Genomic DNA, 18808 nt, shown 5'->3' on the forward strand with positions numbered 1-18808 from the left:
GTGACATTTAAAAAAAAAAAGGAAAGAAATGAATCAGGATTTGAGGTCAGAAATGCCTGGATTTTTGGAACCTACTCTGGTGCTTCAGTGTAACACTGAGAAAATCACCTAACGTCTCTGAGCCTCAGTTTATCCACATGTAAAATGAGAATAGAAAAATACATCTGGAGCTCATCATGGGGACTAAATGTGATGTTACATGCAGAGTTGGGCTACAGACATTTATGGATCTGTACAAATGCTGTTGACTTTCAGATATTTGGTGAAGTTAAACAAGAAATCAGTACTTGTATTTACCCGGGCCAAGTCTTTCTTTTAGAGGGAACAGATGCCACCTTAACTGATAAACCGACTCCCATTCTTGTCCCCATTGACTAGTCGCCTTGAGGGTTCTCTATGTCCTCGACAGTTCTACCCCTACCCGCAGGGAGGTAACGGAGGAATCAAATAAGGACAAGAAGGAGACTTAATAAAATCAAGGGCGTTGATGATGGTTTGGATTAATCTCTTTCCTTGTTTAAGTTTTAAGTGTCTTCGGTGTTGGCAAAATTGCCTAACCACTTTATTGGACATTGCACACGGCTCTTCCAAACTAGGTACATTCCAAAGAAACAATTTAAACACATTAGCTTAGAAGCAAAAATGAGACAAGGGCCTTCAAATCTCCAAAGGAAAAGAGTTAAGTTTCAGTATTAACACATCAGCTAATGTGTGCAAACTAGATGATCAGCCACCAGAGGTAGATACAGTAGAGAAGGCTCTGGGATGATAGGATTTTTTTCCTTCCTTCTCCCCCAGGTGAACAGGTAAGTAAAATAAGCAGTTCTTTTCATAACATACTTTGTCACATGCGAAGGAAATGAACTTGTATCCTCTCATATTGCTCCCCTAAGCTTGCCAAAGTTAATGAGGCACAAGATGACATCAATACTGCCCCCAATTCTGCCTGGAATACATGTTTTCCTTGGGGAGGAATGCTTAGCAACTTGCCTAAGATCACGCTGTTAAGTAAAATTCAAAGTAAAGTCCTATTTTCCATATTTCTGGTTCATTAACTTTTACGGAAACTTAAAATTCCCTTAAATAGGCAAGAAAGTAAAATCCACTTTCCCTCAAGAAATAATTAACTTTAGGAAAAGTAAGAGAAGGAGCAGAAACAAATCTCTCACATAGAAACATTCCAAGTGGTCTCTGTACTTGCTCCACCCTTAAGGAAAGGGAGCATAACTCCTTGATCCTTAAGTGTGGGCTTTCCAGAGTGACTTCCTTCCAAAGAAGACAGGAAAGCATAACTTTACAGTAGAAAGACTTGACAAACACTCCCTCGGCCAGATGATCAAGGTCAGCAACAGTTCATAGATCATCTTGTTAATATACACCCTGGATAAGACAGGATGAAAATGACACTTCAACTCTGTCATCTCTCCCTAAGCCCAGATCTCCAGTCTAATCATGAGAAAGACAAGCAAATCCCAACAGAGGTGAATCCTACAGAATATCTAACCAGGACTCCTCAAAACCTGTCAAGGTCATCAACAACAAGGTCACAGCCAAGAGGAGCCTAGAGAGACATGACAACTAAATGTAGTATGGTGTCCTGGAGAGGATCCTAAAACAGAAGAAGGGCATTCAATAACAACTAAGAACATCTGAATAAAAGATAGCCTCTAGTTAATAATAATATTATAAATGTTGCTTCATTAATTATAATAAAGGTATCACACCAATGTAAGCTAAGAGAGGAAAGTGATTGTGGATTATGCAGGAACTCTGTACTATCTTCTCCATTTTGCCATAAATCTAATGCTATTTTTTAAATCAATCATAAGTTATAGCATAAATTGCATAAGAAAAACAACTTACCAGCGGTCACCTTTTCCACTTCAGCTCCAGGATTCCACAAAGAAGAAAGTGGCAGCTTCTCTACCTTGATCTAGAAATGTGGAACCAAGCTGGGGTATAGAGCCTTTCACAGCCCCAGCCACAAACGCATAATGACACAAGCGGAAGTGAAACTAATTTGCCATCCGAGGGCTATTTATGATGAACTCCTCCTTCAGAAATTGATTCGTGCTATTGGCTCCTTTCATTTAAATTTAAGTTGTATGTAAATTGGGGCTCTTATACTAATTCTCTGTGCTGTCCCTACAGATGAATCTTTTTTTTTTTTCCTTTCCAAATAGGTTAGTAGCATCCATCCTGCAGCATCTTTTCTTGGAGGATAAGAGTTATTCAGATGGAACTGCCTTCCATGAGCAGATAGGATAAGAGAGACAAAGTACTCACTCTTAGATACAGCACAACTGGGAGAGATGAATTATATGAGACGAAGATAAACTGATTCTTGATATAAAATCTTGAAATTCACCAAAACCCAAACAACATTGGATCCTGTGCTTATAGAAATGAGTGACACACAGTTTTAAATAACTTTCTGCAACGTTAGTTTTACATCCAGATTTTAAAAAACAAAACAGAAAAACAAGAATTTTTAAAATGCAGTCCAGGAGAAGAAATCAGAAGCTACCCCACATTGCTGTATCTCACAACAAACACTCACAACCCAAACACTCACAACAAGGAATGAGAGAAAAATTATGTTTTTTAACTTTCAGCTTCAGGTAGTATTTGACCTTCAAAGGCAGACTCGGCCAGTACTGAGATAACCCTCAGTGATGTTGGTATTTTGGAGGGGTTGTTTGTTTTTAGTTTTATGGCCACACCCCCAGCACATGGAAGTTCCCGAGCCAGGGACTGATCTGAGCTGCAGCTGCGGCAACACCAGATCCTTAACCCACTGTGCCAGGTCAGGGATCCAACATGTGCCTCCACAGCACCCTGGGCTGCTGCATTTGGATTCTTAACCCACTGTGCCATGGATGGAAACTTCTCTGCTGGTATGTTTTTAGTCCAAAGTGAGGATTCAGAAAGCCAAAATTTCAAAAAGAATGGAAGATAAATGTGTAGACTGTGATCTTAAATTTGCTTTGAACTTTCAGCAAGATGGTATGCCTCATCCGTAATAAAACCATAGAAATGCCAAATTAAAAACAAAGAAATTCAATGTGAATACTGTCATTAGTGTTGGATTTTCTATTTATCTCTGTGCAAAATCTGACGTTATATTCATGTCAAATACGCTTAGCTCTCCCTCTACTGGCTGTTTCTCCGCTTCAGCAGTTAAATGTGTTCTTAATCAGAGGTACAGACTAAAGGACCTAATAACTGAGATGAATTTTGATCATTTTTAAAGCTGCCTGGGTACTTCATGTTGGTCCTTGACACCTGCTATTGGACATTTAAATGCTAGGTCTGTTAGAAGTTTGGACAAACCACCAGGCTGAATTTCCATTGAACTCACTGCAAACACTGAAGCATTGAACAGAATTTCCACAAAGCTCCACCATCACACCCAACCACCTCCAGGATCTGCATTACATGCTCCGCTTCTAACCTGTTAATAGATGAACTATGCATGCGCCCATCAAAAGCTGGTCCCTTCTCTCTCTCCTGCACCAGGTCTCATCCCCTCTCTTCAGCTGCAAGATGAGATACCATCCTCTATTCACTCATCAGATTTTTGCTCTTCACTGGATTACTCCTGTCAGCACACAAACGTGCTGTTAGTGGAGTTCTCCTGTGGCACCGTAGTTAAGGATCCAGCGTTGTCACTGCAGTGGCTCTGTTGCTGTTGTGGTGAGGCTCAATCCCTGGCCCAGGAACTTCCACATGCTTGGGGCATGCCACCCCCCCAAAAAAATGTGCTGTTATTTGTTTTCCATTTTAACAAATAAACACTCCCATGGATCCCAGTTTCCTTGCCAATTCTTGCCCCACTTCTCTGTACTTTTTTTTTTCTTTTTGGGGGCTACACCTGTGGCATATGGAGGTTCCCAGACTAGGGGCTGAATGAAGCTGCAGCTGCCAGCCTACACCACAGCCACAGCAACACCAGATCTGAGCAGCGACTGTGATCTATACCACAGCTAATGGCAATACCAAATCTTTAACCCACTGAGAAGGCCAGGGATTGAACCCACATCCTCATGGATACTAGTCTGGTTGGTATCCTGCTGAGCCACAACAGGAACTCCTCTCTGCACTTTTTTATGACAAAACCCCTCAAGAGCTGAAACTCATTATTTGAAATCTCTCTCCTCTCAGTCTTAAAACCACTCTGGTCAAGCCTTCACTTCACCATTCTATAAAACTGTTCTTGTCAAGTTCTCAGCAATCCTAGTTAATTTTCAATCCTCCTCTCCCTTTTTTAATTGTTTTTTAATTTATTGATGTATATTTGATTTACAATGTTGTGTTAATTTCTGCTGTACAGAAAAGTGATTCAATTATACACATATATATTCCTTTTCATATTTTTCCATTATAGTTTATCATAGGATATTGAATATAGTTCCCTGTGCTATATAATAGGACCTTTTTTTAAATCCATCCTATATATACTAGTATGCATTTATTAGTCCCAAACTCCCAGTCCTTTCATCCCTCATCCTCCCTCCTCCTTGGCAACCACAAATATGTTCTCTGTGTCTGAGAGTCTGTTTCTGTTTCATAAATAAGTTCATTTGTGTCGTATTTTAGTTTCCACATGTAAGTGATATCATATGGTATCTGTCTCTCTCATTATGACTTACTTCACTTCGTATGACAATCTCTAGGTCCACCCACGCTGCTGCAAATGGCATTATTTCATTCTTTTTATGGCTGAGTAATATTCCATTGCATACATATACCACATCTTTATCCATTCCTCTGTTGATGGACACTTAGATTGTTTCCATGTCTTGGCTATTGTGAATAGTGCTGCTATGAACACAGGGATGAGTGAATATTTTTGAATTATAGTTTTGTCTGCATATATGCCCAGGAGTGGGATTGCTGGATCATTTGACAACTCTACTTTTAGTTTTTTGAGGAACTTCCATACTGTTTTCCATAGTTGCTGCACCAAAGTACATTCCCACTAACAGCATAGGAAGGTTCCTTTTTCTCTACACCCTCTCCAGCATTTGTTATTTGTACACTTTTTAATGATGGTCATTCTGACTTGTGTGAGGTGGTAGCTCATTGTAGTTTTGATTTGCATTTCCCTAATAATTAGCAATGATTAGTATCTTGTCATGTGCCTATTGGCCATCTGTATGTCTTCTTTGGAGAAGTGCCTCTTTAGATTTTCTGCCCATTTTTCAATTGGGTTGTTTGTTTTTGCTGTTGAGTTGTATTAGCTGTTTGTATATTTTGGAAATTAAGTTGCTATAGGTTTCATCATTTGCAAACATTTTCTCCCATTCTGTGTGTTGTCTTTTCATTTTGTTTATGGTTTGCTTTGCTGTGCAAAGCTTATAAGTTTAATTAGGTTCCATTTGTTTATTTTTGCTTTTATTTCTATTACCTTGGGAGACCTAAGAAATAACCCAAGAAAACACTGGTACGATTTATGTCAGAGAATTTTTTTTTTTTTTTTTTGGTCTTTTCTAGGGCCGCACCCGCAGCATATGGAGGTTCCTAGACTAGGGGTCTAATTGGAGATTGGAGCTGTAGCTGCTGGCTTATGCCAGAGCCACAGCAACGCCAGATCCAAGCTGTGTCTGTGACTTACACCACAGCTCACGGCAATGCCGGATCCTTAACCCACTGGGCAAGACCAGGGATCGAACCCTCAACCTCATGGTTCCTAGTCGGATTCATTAACCACTGAGCCACAACGGGAACTCCCTGTCAGAGAATGTTTTGCCTGTGATCACTTCTAGGAGTTTAATAGTGTTGTATCTTATGTTTAAGTCTTTAAGCCATTTTGAATTTATTGTTATGTATAGTGTGAGGGTGTGTTCTAACTTCACTGCTGTAAATGTGGCTGACCAACTTTCCCAACACTACTTGCTGAAGAGACTTCTCATTTTATATTTTTGCCTTCTTTATCAAAGATTAATTGACCATAAGTGTGTCAGTTTATTTCTGGGCTCTGTATTCTATTCCATTGATCCACATGTCTGTTTTTCTGCCAATATCGTGCTGTTTTGATTACCGTAGATCTATAGGATTGTCTGAAGTCTGGGAGGGTTATGCCTCCTGCTTTGTTCTTTTTCCTCAGGATTGCTTTGGCAATTCTGGGTCTTTTATAATTCCATATAAATTTTATGATTATTTGTTCTGAGAAAAATGCCATGGGTAATATGATATGGATTGCATTAAAGCTGTTGATTGCTTTGAGTTGTGTGGCCGTTTTAACAATATTAATCCTTCTAATCCAAGAGCATGGATATCTTTCCATTTCTTTGAATCATCCTCAATTTCCTTTATTAATGTTTTATAGTTCTCAGCATATAAATCTTTCACCTCTTTGGTGAGGTTTATCCGTAAGTTTTTGGTTTGTTTGTTTGGGGGTTTTTGATGCTTTTTTTTTTTTTTTGGAGGGGGGGGGACTATGCCTACATCATGCAGAAGTTCCTGGGACAGGGCTTGAACCCCTGACACAACAGTGACCTGAGCCACAGCATTGACAACACCGGATCCTTAACCCACTGAGCCACATGGGAACTCCTGATGCGGTTTTGAAACCCTCCTCTTGTTGACCCCTCAACAGCACTAGAGCTAGTGGCTCACTCCCTTCTCCATAACATACTTTCTTCACTTGGCTTCTGGGACTCACATTTGCCTGATTTTCTTCTCACCTCTCTGGAGGCACCTCCTCAGCCTCCTTTCCAAGTTATTCCTCTTTCCTGCTGATAATGAAGTGCGCTAAAGCTTAGTCTTTGGTCTCTTCTCTTTTTTATCCACGTTCACCCTACTTCATAGATTTATCTTTTTTTTTTTTTTTTGCTATTTCTTTGGGCTGCTTCTGCGGCATATGAAGGTTCCCAGGCTAGGGGTCGAATCGGAGCTGTAGCCACCGGCCTACGCCAGAGCCACAGCAACGCGCAATCCGAGCCGCGTCTGCAACCTACACCACAGCTCACGGCAACGCCGGATCATTAACCTACTGAGCAAGGGCAGGGACCGAACCCGCAACCTCATGGTTCCTAGTCCGATTCGTTAACCACTGCGCCACGACGGGAACTCCGTCTACTTCATAGATTTAAAGATCACCTATAAGCCCATAACTCTCATTTGATATCTCCTGCACCCATCTTTTTCCTAACTTAATGCTCAGCAGGCATCCCAAACACGTGTCCAAATTAACACCCCTACCCATACTCCCCCACCAAACCCCTCTCCACCTAGAGTCTTCTCCATTTCAGCTCATGGCAAATACACAGTACTTAGTTCCTCAGTCCAAAAGCTTCTGTGTCACCCTTGATGTTGATGCCTCTTTCTCTCACATCCCGCATCTGGCTGTTGGGAAGTCGTGCTGACATCTTCAAAGCATATTCAGAGTCTGAACACGTCTCACCACCTCCACTGTTTACTACCCTGATTCAAGTCATAATCATCTCTGGCCTTGTTCAGTGGTTCCCAAAGTTTACCACACATTGGAATCACCCAAGGATCTAAAAAAATACTAATGCCTGGCTGCCACCCCTTGAAACTTTGATTTAATTGGTACTGGATGTGACCCGGACTTGGGTTTTTCATGTCTCTCTGGGCAATTCTAATGTGCAGCAAAGTTTGGGAATCCCTGACACAGGTATGATAATAGCTACCCAACTGATCCCCCTGCCTTTACCCTTCCTCCCTACAGTCCATTCTCAGCACAGCAAATAGAGCTACTTTTAAATCTCTGCTAAAAACTCTCCAATAGCTCCTCACATGATTTAGCATAAAAGGCAAAGGCTTTATATTGCTCTACAAGGTCTTAGAAGTATTGCACTGTCCCCCACCTGACCTCACCCCACCACTTCTCTGATCTCTATTCCACTTCCCTCACCCATTGCTCATGTTACAGCAGCCTCCTTACCTTCCTTGAACACACCAGGCATCCTCTCCCCCTAGGTCCTTTGCACCTTCTACCTGAAATATTCTTCCCCTGGATATCTGCATATCAGATATTAGTACAAACGTCACATTCTCAATTAAAACTTAAAATTTACAACTGTCCAGCCCATCTCTCTCTATTGAGTGAGGTTAAAGGGTGATGAAGTAGATGATGATGTCTGCAGATAAGGAAGATTGGGGAAAGGGGAGATTTGTAGTAAAGGCAGAGTTCCGTTTTTGGACATGTTAAGTTACTGATACGTATTAGACACCCAGATCTAACAAGATGTCAAATAGGGATGAAGTTGGGGATGGACTATAAAAATGGGAGCAGACAGATGGTGTTTAAAGCTCTTGTACTCTGGGGAGCACCTTGGGGAGATAAGGCTGAGAAGTGATCCCTGTGGTACACCAATATTTTGAGGTGAGGTATAAGAGGAGCCCACCAAAGAGACTGAGAAAAGTAGACAAAACCAATAGGGTGTGGGGTCCATTCGTAAAAGACATTCTGGATAGCTAACTTATGCCACTTGGTACCAGAATAACAATAAGGACAGATAAATACTACTGCTTTTGTCCTGATGGGCAGTCACAAAAGTTGACCGGGATAGTTTCAGGGTCATGATGGAGTCAAAGACTTGGAGTTACCTCAGTTCCAGTGGGAAGCAAGAAATTGCAAACAGCACATATTCCTGTCTTTATGTTAATGAGAGGGGTTCTTAATTTCTGGTCCATGAATTGAGAGGATCATGGATGGGTTTCAGGAAAACATGATCATAAGTCCTGCCTCCAAACCTTACAAAACTTAAGTGTGTGTTGTTGGGGGGTGGGGTGGGGAGGGGAGGGTTGTTGTTTGCTTGGTTGTTTTGGGGGTTTTGGCTGCACCTGTGGCAAATGAACGTTCCCCAGCAGGGATCAAATCTGTGCCTCCGCAGAGATCCAAGACAGTCCTTAACCCACTGCACCACACCAGGAACTCTGTGTGGGTTTTTTTTCTGAAGACACCTCCAGAGCTTTCATGATGGTTATTGATATGTGCCATTCATTTGAGACCAGGGTGATCAATAGGTTACTTGATTCCTGCAGGGTCCTTTCTTGGCTTTAAATTTAATTTCCACTCTGCCAGCTGGCTCCTCCTCCCGGATCCTCACTCACATTCCCACCCAGCCTGACAGAATGCACCCTGGGCTCCTACACCTTTATTAATTTTTTAAATCAAAGCATAGTTGATTTACAGTGTTAATTTCTGCTGTACAAAAAAGTGATTCAGTTATACACATATATATTCTTTTTAGTATTTTTTTTCCATTATGGCTTATCCTAGGATACTATATATAGTTTCCTGTGCTATATAGTAGGACCTAGTTGTTTATCTATTCTACATGTAATAGTTTGCATCTACTAACCCCAATCTCCCAATCCACCCCTCCCCCACCTTTGATGCCTCTGGCAACCCCACTGCCTTTGGCAACTCCAAGTCTTTTCTCTGTGTAAGTCTGTTTCATAGACAAGTTCATTTGTACCATCTTTTAGATTCCGCATAAAAGGTATTTGTCTTTTTATGTCTTCACTTATAATGATAGTCTCTAGCTGCATTGTACACTTTTATTTACAAACCACCCACATTCACCCTCTTATTTAGAGTTCCTGCGCAGCCTCCGTCCCTAAGCTTTGTCCAGCCCCTGACCACCACATCGAGGTTTCTAATGCCTATACTGCCACTGTATTCTAAAGCTTGCATCCTGTAGCCCTTGACCCCTGCCCGATTGCCTCCGGAGCCGTTTTACCCCGCCTCCCAGGAGGCGGGGCGGACCCTTGCCCTCTTCAGGGATCAGCTTTACGATATGTGGACCGTCATTTTACGACAGGACGGGGTTGCTTTGTGGCTGTCGATTTTCTCTGAAGTCCGAATTCGAAGATACTTTTTCTGCGGTGGCGGCTGGCACGGCAGTGGGGAGATGAGGCAGAAGCGGAAAGGTGCGAAAGGGAGGGGGATCTGGGCGGGAATGGTAGAGAAGGGGCGAACCTCGGGCCATCACGTGCTGAAGCCAGTTGTTCCCTCGGGAATCCGCTACCTGATCCCGTCGCCGCACCACCTGTAGCCCATCTGTGGACTCTAGCCTCTTGCTTTCTCATTTTACCTGTTGTGCCTTTTAAACAAGACTATCCTTTTTCTTCCTTTTTGGCAGTCTTTTGCATAAATGACAAGAAAAGCTTTATTTCAGGGAACGCCCTCCAAGAAGTTAACGTGGTAGTTGGATTTAACGCGTTTGTTTTTACGACTCATTTCACGTGCTTTATTAAAAAAAAAAAAAATGGTGCCCTTCAGGAGCCTTTTACTTAGTATCTAGGTTATGTGTATTCTCTTTATCTTCAGAATAATTTTTTCTATCTTTATTTTCTTTATTATATTTTGTACACTGTTGACCCTTGAACGGCGCGGGGGTTGGGGGGCACAGATCCCTGCACAGCTGAAAATCTGAGCATTGCTGTCTCTGCCTTAGAAACGAAGGAACTGGTAAATAACGCACCCCAAGGGCAGGAAGCCGAAACGTTTTGGATGGAATCAGGACACAAATCCTAGTTCTTTTGATTCCACATATTATAATATCTAATCAAACGCAAACTTCCCCATACTTAAGGATCTGTAAAATAAAAATATAGATACTATATTTATTGAAAAAACCTACATTACAGTGGAGTCACGCAGTTCAAACCAACATTGTCCAAGGATCATTTGTACTTATTTTCTTTAAATACTACTTTCATGTTTTTAACTCCCAAAACTTGAGAACATATAATTCTCCACCATGTATTGTGTCCTATTTAAATGCTTTTGCCTTGTAGCCAGCTTGTGTACCCTGTACTCTGTTCTTACCAAACCCTGTCAAAAAGCCTCTATTCTAGTCAGCACTCCTGCACATACAGATGTTCCTTCTGGATTACCCTGTTTTGCTTGTCCAAATCTTGCCTTTTTAAAAAATCCCTCTGTGATTGATTACTTCCATGAAGGCTTTTCTTACTGTTTTACTTCTTCAGTTAATTCTTGACACCTTCAGTGCTGTACAAGTGTTTTAAAAAATCTTTACATGCATACTTCATTTTATTGCACTTAGCTTTAGTGCACTTCGCAGATATAGTGGTTTTGTTTTTTGTTTTTTTTTTGTTCTGTTTTTCATTTGAAAGTTTGTGGCAACCCTGTGACGAGCAAGTCTATCAGTGCCATTTTTCCAACAGCATTTCCTCACTTCATGTCTCTGTGTCACATTGTGGTAATTTCCACAATTATTTCAAGCTTTTCCATTATTTTTACCTTTATTATGATAATCTGTGATCAGTGATATTTGATGTTACTATTGTAATTGTTTTGGGGCCCCATAACTGCCGTGTAAGTTGGTGAACTTAATTGGTAAATGTGTGTGTTCTGACTGCTCCACCTGTTGGCAGTTCCCCCCATATCCCTCCCTTCAGGCTTCCCTGTTCCTTGAGACGCAATGATATTGAAATTAAGCCAATTAGTAACCCTACAGTGGCATCTAAAGGTTCAAGTAAAAGAGTCCTACATCTCTCACTTTAAATCAAAAGCTAGAAATGATTACGCTTAGTGAGGAAGGCATGTTATGTCAAAAGCTGAGTTAGGCTGAACACTAGGCCTTTTGCACCAGAATTAGCCAGTTGTGAATGCAGAGGGAAAATTCTTGAAGGGAATTGGAAATGCTGCTCTACTGAACATATAGAATGTTAAGAAAGTGGAACGGCCTTATTGCTGGTACGGAGAAGGCTTCAGTAGTCTGGATAGAAGGTCAACCAGCCACAGCATTCCCTTAAGTTAAAGCCTAATCCAGAGCAAGGCCCTAACTCTTTAATTTTGTGAAGGCTGAGAGAGGTGAGAAAGCTGCAGAAGCTAAGTTTGAAGCTAGGAGGGGTTAATTCATGAGGTTTAAGGAACAAAGCTATCTCCATAATGCGAAAGTAAAATGGAAGCAGCAAAATACTGATATAGAAGCTGCAGCAAGTTATCCAGAAGGTCTAGCTAAAATAATTCATGAAGGTGCTACACTAAACAACAGATTTTCAGTGTAGATGAAACAGCCTTATATTGGAAGAAGATACACCATCCAGGACTTTCATAGCTTGAGAGGAGATGTCAGTGCCCTGGCTTCAAAGCCTCAAAGGGACAGGTTGACTCTTGTCAGGGGCTAATGCAGCTGATGACTTTAAGGTGAAGCCGATGCTTATTTACCATTATCCATATCCTAGGGTTCTTAGAATTATGCTAAATCGACTCTGCCTGTGCTCCATAAATGGAGGAACAAAGCCTGGGTGGCAGCACATTTGCTTACAGCATGGTTTACTGAATATTTTAAGCCCACTGTTGATAGCATATTCCTTTCAAAATATTACTGCTCATTGTCAGTGTACCTAGTTACTCAAGCGCTCTGATGGAAATGTATAATGAGACCAAATGTCCATTCTGCAGACCATGGAGCAAGGAGTCATTTCATCTTTCAAGTTTTATTATGTAAGAAATAGGTTCTGCACATGTCGAAATGGCAGGAGAACTAGAAGTAGAAAGGGAGTCTGAAGATGGGACTGAATTGCTGCAGTCTAATGATAAAACTAATGGATGAGGAGTTGCGTCTTATGGAAGAGCAAAGAAAGTGGTTTCTTGAGATGGACTCTACTCCTGGTGAAAGATTGCTGAAACTACAATAAAAGATTTAGAATATTACATTAAACTTAGTTTATAAAGCAGCAGCAAGTTTTGAGAGGGATTGACTCTAATTTGAAAGACATTCTCCTGTGGGGGAAATGCTATCAAACAGCATTGCATGCACCAAGCAATGGTTCATGAAAGGAAGAGTTGGAGTTCCCGTCAGTCATGGCTCAGCGGAAACGAATTTGATTAGTATCTATGAGGATGCATGTTTGATCCCTGGTCTCGCTCAATGGGTTAAGGATCTGGCGTTGCTCTGATCTGTGGGGTAGGTCGCAGACACTGCTCAGATCCTGTGTTGCTGTGGCTGTGGTGTAGGCCAGCAGCTACAGCTCTGATTCGACCCCTAGCCTGGGAACCTCCACATGCTGCAGGTGCAGCTCTAAAAAAGAAAAAGAAGAGTCAATCAATGAGGCAAACTTTCACTGTTGTCTTAGTTTAGGAAATTACCTGGATTTCCTGTTGTGGCTCAGCAGTAATGAACCCGATTAGTATCCATGAAGACATGGGTTTAACTCAGTGGGTTAAAGATCTGGCGTTGCTGTGAGCTGCAGTGTAGGTCGAAGATGTGGCTTGGATCCGGTGTTGCTATGGTGTAGGCCGGCGACTTCTGCTCTCATTCAACCCCTAGCCTGGGAACTTGCATATGCCACAGGTATGGCCCTAAAAAGACAAAAAAAAAAGAGGAATTATCACAGCCATCCCACCCATTAGCACCCAGATCAGTAGGCAGCCTTCAACATTGACGCAAGCCACTCTACCAGCAAAAATACTATGATTTGCTAATGGCTCAGGTGATGGTTAGCATTTTTGGGCAATAACTCACTAAGTGTTTTTTTTTTTAAAAAAAGAAATGCACATTTACCCTACAATACAGGGTAAACATAACCTTTGTATGCACTGGGAAAACAAAAAATTCATGTAATTTGCTTTATTTCGGTATCTGCTTTATTGTGGTGGTCTGAAACTGAACCTGCAGTATCTCTGAGGTCTGTGTTTTTATCACCTGAGTCCCCTCTTCCCCTCCAAATAAATTCTTATGCAGAACCTCAATATTTAAACAGATAAAAGCTTAACTGCTTTCGTTGAAATGGACAAAGAGACCCTCCCTCTTCTCCTGCTTCCCCTCTTACCGTCACCACTCCCAGCCTCTGTTACAGGTTTCCTCGGGTGCTTTTATGGAACTGGGTTTCAGGGTTTAGAAAGAATTTAGCCTTCTGTTATAATAGACTCCTTTTTCTTTCATATTGTTTTGTAGGTGTTAGCTTTGCCTCATTAAACTAGAGGTGGCTTAGTACTGTGAAAGAAAAACCACCTAAACTGTGGAGAAAAGACCTGGATTGGAGTCTTAACTATGTCATTTACAATGATGTCTTAACTTGCCTTAACTTTTCACACCTGTAGAATGGGATAACAGTAACTCCCTTCCAGTGCTGTTGTGAGGTTTCAAATGAGATAAAGTCAATGAAAGGGCTCCGTAAGCACTGTGCCTCTCTCTGATTACATCATTATTTTCAAACATCAGCTTTCTTTGCGGGCAGGAGGACTGCTTGCTTGCAGCCCCCAAGCTGAAATCTCAGTTTTTATCACCTGAGAGGGACTGGTGTTTTTTTGTCTTGAGAGAAAGAGGTTAGATTGGCCTGACTTGGGTAGCTGCCCATCCTTGAACCAGTCAGCTGTAACTGAGGAGATGGGGGTCATGTAAGAACTTGTCAGCATCTGCTGTTGCCTTTTAGATAAGAAGGGCAGCCTAAGTTGCCAGGAAAAGGTTATGATGGTGGATAGACTGTATTTTAGAGATGCGTTAAGATCACGTCTTTGTATTTCAAAGTAGTATTACATTGCTTTGTAATTCTACTTCTGGATACCTGAGACAGACAACTATTCCTATTCCATCTACCTCTATTCTGAGAATTGGATGAAATAATGCATCTGAATGTAATTTCGGGAAATAAAAGGAAGCTATTTTAACTACTTTGGCCTTTTCCTGTGTGGTTAGGTTCTTTTTCCTCATGTTTGTCTTGACTCTTTCATGTATGTTTGCTTCTAAAGTGAGCTCTTCCCAAATATGGGTGAAGCCAGGTTTGTTTTAAAGATATAAAATATATGAAAAAATTGTAAACAGTAAGGGTTTAGTGTCTTATGAACTTGAGCTATTCATTTAGCATATTGGAATGAGTTTGGAAGGAACACTGCTAATAAATTCAAAAGCTTTTACTGAATAATATGATTTTTTACATTGTCAAATGTTATCTTTCCAGGAGATCTCAGCCGTGCCGAGTTGATGATACTGACCATAGGAGATGTTATTAAGCAACTAATTGAAGCCCATGAACAGGGGAAAGACATTGATCTGAATAAGTAAGTGAGTCTATAAAAAAGAAGGCAACCTTTTTCTTGGATAGTAGATCTCTTTTCTGGAATTATCAAATACTACTGGTTCTATCTCATGTTTCATATTTTAGTTGAGACTTTAGCTTTCTGCCCTGTCCAGTCATTATTTATGACAGAATTGCCTCATAACCTAATAATGCTGATAGCTTTAACATTTCTTGGAAAGTTACACTATAGCAGTCACTGTTAGTAGTGCATTGCATATATTAGCTCAGCTGATCCTCTCAAAAACTGTTAAGAGGTATGTGCTTATATCACCCTCATTTGACAGGTGGGTGCCCTGAGGCAGAGAAAAGTTAAATAACTTATCCAACAGCAAATAAGTGGTGATTGGCAGAGCTAGAATTTGGAATCAGGTCTTCTGTCTCCAGAGCCCGGGTTCTGTCCTTCTGTGTTATCTCATTTCCATCCTTTCTCTCTTCCCTGTGTTCTCAGAAGAAGCGGTAGCTCTCTCCCAGGAAAACTCTCTCTCTGGGGCCCTTGATTTCATCCAGCCATTCCCTACTGTTGAATCTCCTTGACAGGTTCATCCACTTCCACTACACAATCATGTTCACCTTTGACTTTATTACATCTTCAAGTAAGAGTGGTCTTTCATCATAGAGAACAGACTTGTGGTTGCAAGGGGGTGGGGGGATGGGAAGAAGGAGCCGGAGTTTGGGATTAGCAGATGCAAGCTATTATATATAGGATGAATAGGAAGTTCCTTGGTGGCTCAGCAGGTTAAGGATCCGATACTGTCACTGCTATGGCAAGGGTTTGATCCCTGGCCCTGGAGCTTCTGCATGCTGTGGATGCAGCCCCCAAAAAGGGAGGGGGGGATGGATAAACAACAAGTTCCTACTTTATAGCACAGGGAGCTATATTCTATATCCTGTGATAAACCATAATGAAAAAGAATATAAAAAAGAATGTATATGTATATATAACAGAATCGCTTTGTTGTACAGCAGAAATTAACATATTGTAAATCAACTATAATTTTAAAAAAGAGAGAAAAAAGGAAGAGTGGTCTTTCCTCTCTGCATCTTTTTGTTTACTGTATATTCACTATATAGGTCTGCTCTGGTGTAAGTGTCCTTCCCCCGCCACCCCTAGGTCAGCAGCAGTCAAACCTCTACACACACAGCCTTTTTTCAGCCCCTGGCTTCTATTGCTTGAGATACTGCAGTGTTTTTCCCCCCTTCCTTGGAACATTGTGCTCAATAAAGATTTGCTAAAGAAATAAGTAACCATTCTTTCTTTACTCTGAAGACATTATATGTTACTGATTTTTTTTCTGTCACGTATTTAGCATGCTTTTTTCCCTATCTTTGTTGGCGATACCCCTGATTACTCAAATCTTTTGTTTCTCATGAACATTTCTACTTCTTACATATTTTTGTCATTCTCTCTGATTTGGCACCTCTAAAGCTAAAGTGGTATCTTCCTTAAAACCAGCCCCTACTCGGATGTCCTCTTTGCCTAATTGTTTAAACCTTCATCCGGGCTTGAAACTCTAGTGTCATCTTTGAATCTTTTTTCCTTAGGTCCAATTAGGGTTGAAATTTTGCCTACTCTTTCTTCAGTATGACTCTCATGTTCACTAACCCCCACTTCCATTCCTTTTAAAACTTAAGTCTAGACTACTGCAGTAGTTTATGCTTTCAGTTCCTTTTCCTGTCTAGCTGGATTAATTTTCCTTCATCTCATCTTCTATCGTGTCATTTCCATGCAGGAACCTTCAGCCTAACACCAATGCTTATGGAATTAAATGCAGCTTCCTCAGCCCCTTATGTAAGGCCTCTTGGTCTGGCTTCAGCTTACTTTTCAAATTTTATAAACTTCGCTACCTTTACATTGAAAACTACCTACTTTCTGTCAAGTTGGCCTACCTGTATTTTGTAAAATATGTTCATTCCTGGTTTTGCACCTTCACATAAGCTAGCCCATCTGCCCGCTTTTAGTGTCATTTCTGTGTCTTCACTGCCTTTCTGAAGCCTGTTTTCTTTTTCTGTGCCTGTTTTCCATGAATATCTCCCCAGCACACACCGAGTTCCTCTCTTGAACTCTGAAAGTGTTCATTGTTGTGTGTGTGTTTTATTACATACATATTTATGTCTGGCAGATTTTTTGTGCATACCTGTGTGCAAACATGCAAACATAAAGCATGAAACAGCTATGGCTTACACCTCCCAACATACCAAGTAGTCTCCTGTACTCATGTCAGAGACTCGATCAACATTTGTTGAAATGATTCAAACACCCCATAATATTTCTAGATGGATTAAAATGAGAAGAGAAAGGGACTATTAGGATTTGGCTAGCAGTCGCAAAGCTAAGAGAAGCTGGTAAAACCATAGAGGAAAGCAAAGAATATTAGTTGGGATAGGATTCCTTCTGGGGGTGAGGGGTAAGGTTACAATGAGAAAGGGACCAAGGGGTCTTCTGAAGTGCTGATCATACTCTCTCTTGGAGTGAGTATGGTTGTTAAAGTATATTTATATGTTTTATGTTCTGTTCTTTAATATTTTGTGTTAGAAAAATCTTAGAAAAACATATATTTTATTTCCTGTTTGGTTCTGCATAGCTTTAAATTGTTTTTGTTTTGTTTTGTGGCTTGAGACAGTGGTTTGCAACCAGGCATGGCACCCTCCTCCCCCAGTCAGCCCTGAAGATATTTGGCAATGTTTGATGCATTTTTGGTTGTTATAACAAGAAGGGGTGCTGGTGGGTAGAGGCCAAGGATGCTGCTAAATATCGTAGCATGTACTGAATGGTCCCCCACAACGGAACTGATCTGATCCCAAATACAGGAGAGAAAATGGTAGCATCCTTTGAAGCTGGAGCCCTACTGTGAAGGAGACCTACATTGTGTCACTGTCCTGGGCCCCTTCCCTATAGTCATTAGTACTCCACAGTGAGAACAGGAGGTCAGGGATTTTGTTCTCTTTCCCTCACAGTTGTAAATGTTGAAGCCACTGTTGTCATCTAGTGAAAGCATAGGGAGTGACCAGAGGTGATGATGTTATTTACAGGTTATCCTCTTGGTAGCTTGTCCGTGAAATACTGTGGTCTTGATAATTCTAGATGTTTTACTTTCAGGGTGAAAACCAGGACAGCTGCCAAATATGGCCTTTCTGCGCAGCCCCGCCTGGTGGACATCATTGCTGCAGTCCCACCTCAGTATCGGAAGGTCTTGGTCCCCAAGTTAAAGGCAAAACCCATCAGAACTGCCAGTGGGGTGAGTGATTCAATTCATCACATATTGATTGTGTATCTGTTCTGCCACGGATTCCTGCCTCCATTTAACACCTAGGTGATGAGGTGGGGGTGGGGGATTCAGACTAATAAAATTCATATGTCATGATACATGCTGGAGTGGAGCTGTGCAGAATTTGCTGTACTTTAAGGAGTAGCTGATGTTATGGTTTTTGGTGTTTTTAAAGTGTAGACCACAGCTTGGTGACTCCCATAAGGTGGTCATGTCTTAGAAGATTGATTTTATAAAAGGCACTTTTAAAAGTTAATTCTATATGAGGTATCTGTGAAACATTCAACACCATGGAGGGTGATATGGGAGTTCAGAGGACAGAGATGTCCCTGAGTAAAAGGGACCAGGGAAAGCCCAAGAGGAAACATAGAGCTTGATTGGCATATAAACGGAGCTCGTGTAAGCAGAGAAGAGCAGCTGGAAGAGCAAAGGAGGCAAGGGCATGGGACCTAAGGCGCAGAGGGAGAGATGACATGAGAGGTGTGTGTGCAGGGAGCTGCGGCTGTACCAGACCC

At 41.3% G+C, this 18808-nt stretch overlaps 2 protein-coding genes across 3 annotated transcripts in view; one reads left to right on the forward strand and one right to left on the reverse strand.

The window, feature by feature from the left end:
- Positions 1–2004, reverse strand: part of NUGGC (nuclear GTPase, germinal center associated) — a 51962-nt gene extending 49958 nt beyond the window's left edge. For both annotated transcript variants that reach the window (XR_007132235.1, XM_047760898.1), the window contains exon 1: positions 1864–2004. The gene's annotated coding sequence lies outside the window, so the exon portion shown is untranslated. The remainder of the gene's footprint in view (positions 1–1863) is intronic.
- Positions 2005–9802: 7798 nt separating this feature from the next.
- Positions 9803–18808, forward strand: part of ELP3 (elongator acetyltransferase complex subunit 3) — a 106745-nt gene continuing 97739 nt past the window's right edge. The window contains exons 1-3 of the mRNA XM_047760810.1: positions 9803–9906; positions 14908–15007; positions 18125–18263. Of these exons, the coding sequence (XP_047616766.1) occupies positions 9888–9906; positions 14908–15007; positions 18125–18263 (258 nt within the window). The 5' untranslated portion in view covers positions 9803–9887. The remainder of the gene's footprint in view (positions 9907–14907; positions 15008–18124; positions 18264–18808) is intronic.

The sequence above is a fragment of the Phacochoerus africanus genome, chromosome 15, assembly GCF_016906955.1.
Source record: "Phacochoerus africanus isolate WHEZ1 chromosome 15, ROS_Pafr_v1, whole genome shotgun sequence".
Classification (NCBI taxonomy): Eukaryota; Metazoa; Chordata; class Mammalia; order Artiodactyla; family Suidae; genus Phacochoerus; species Phacochoerus africanus.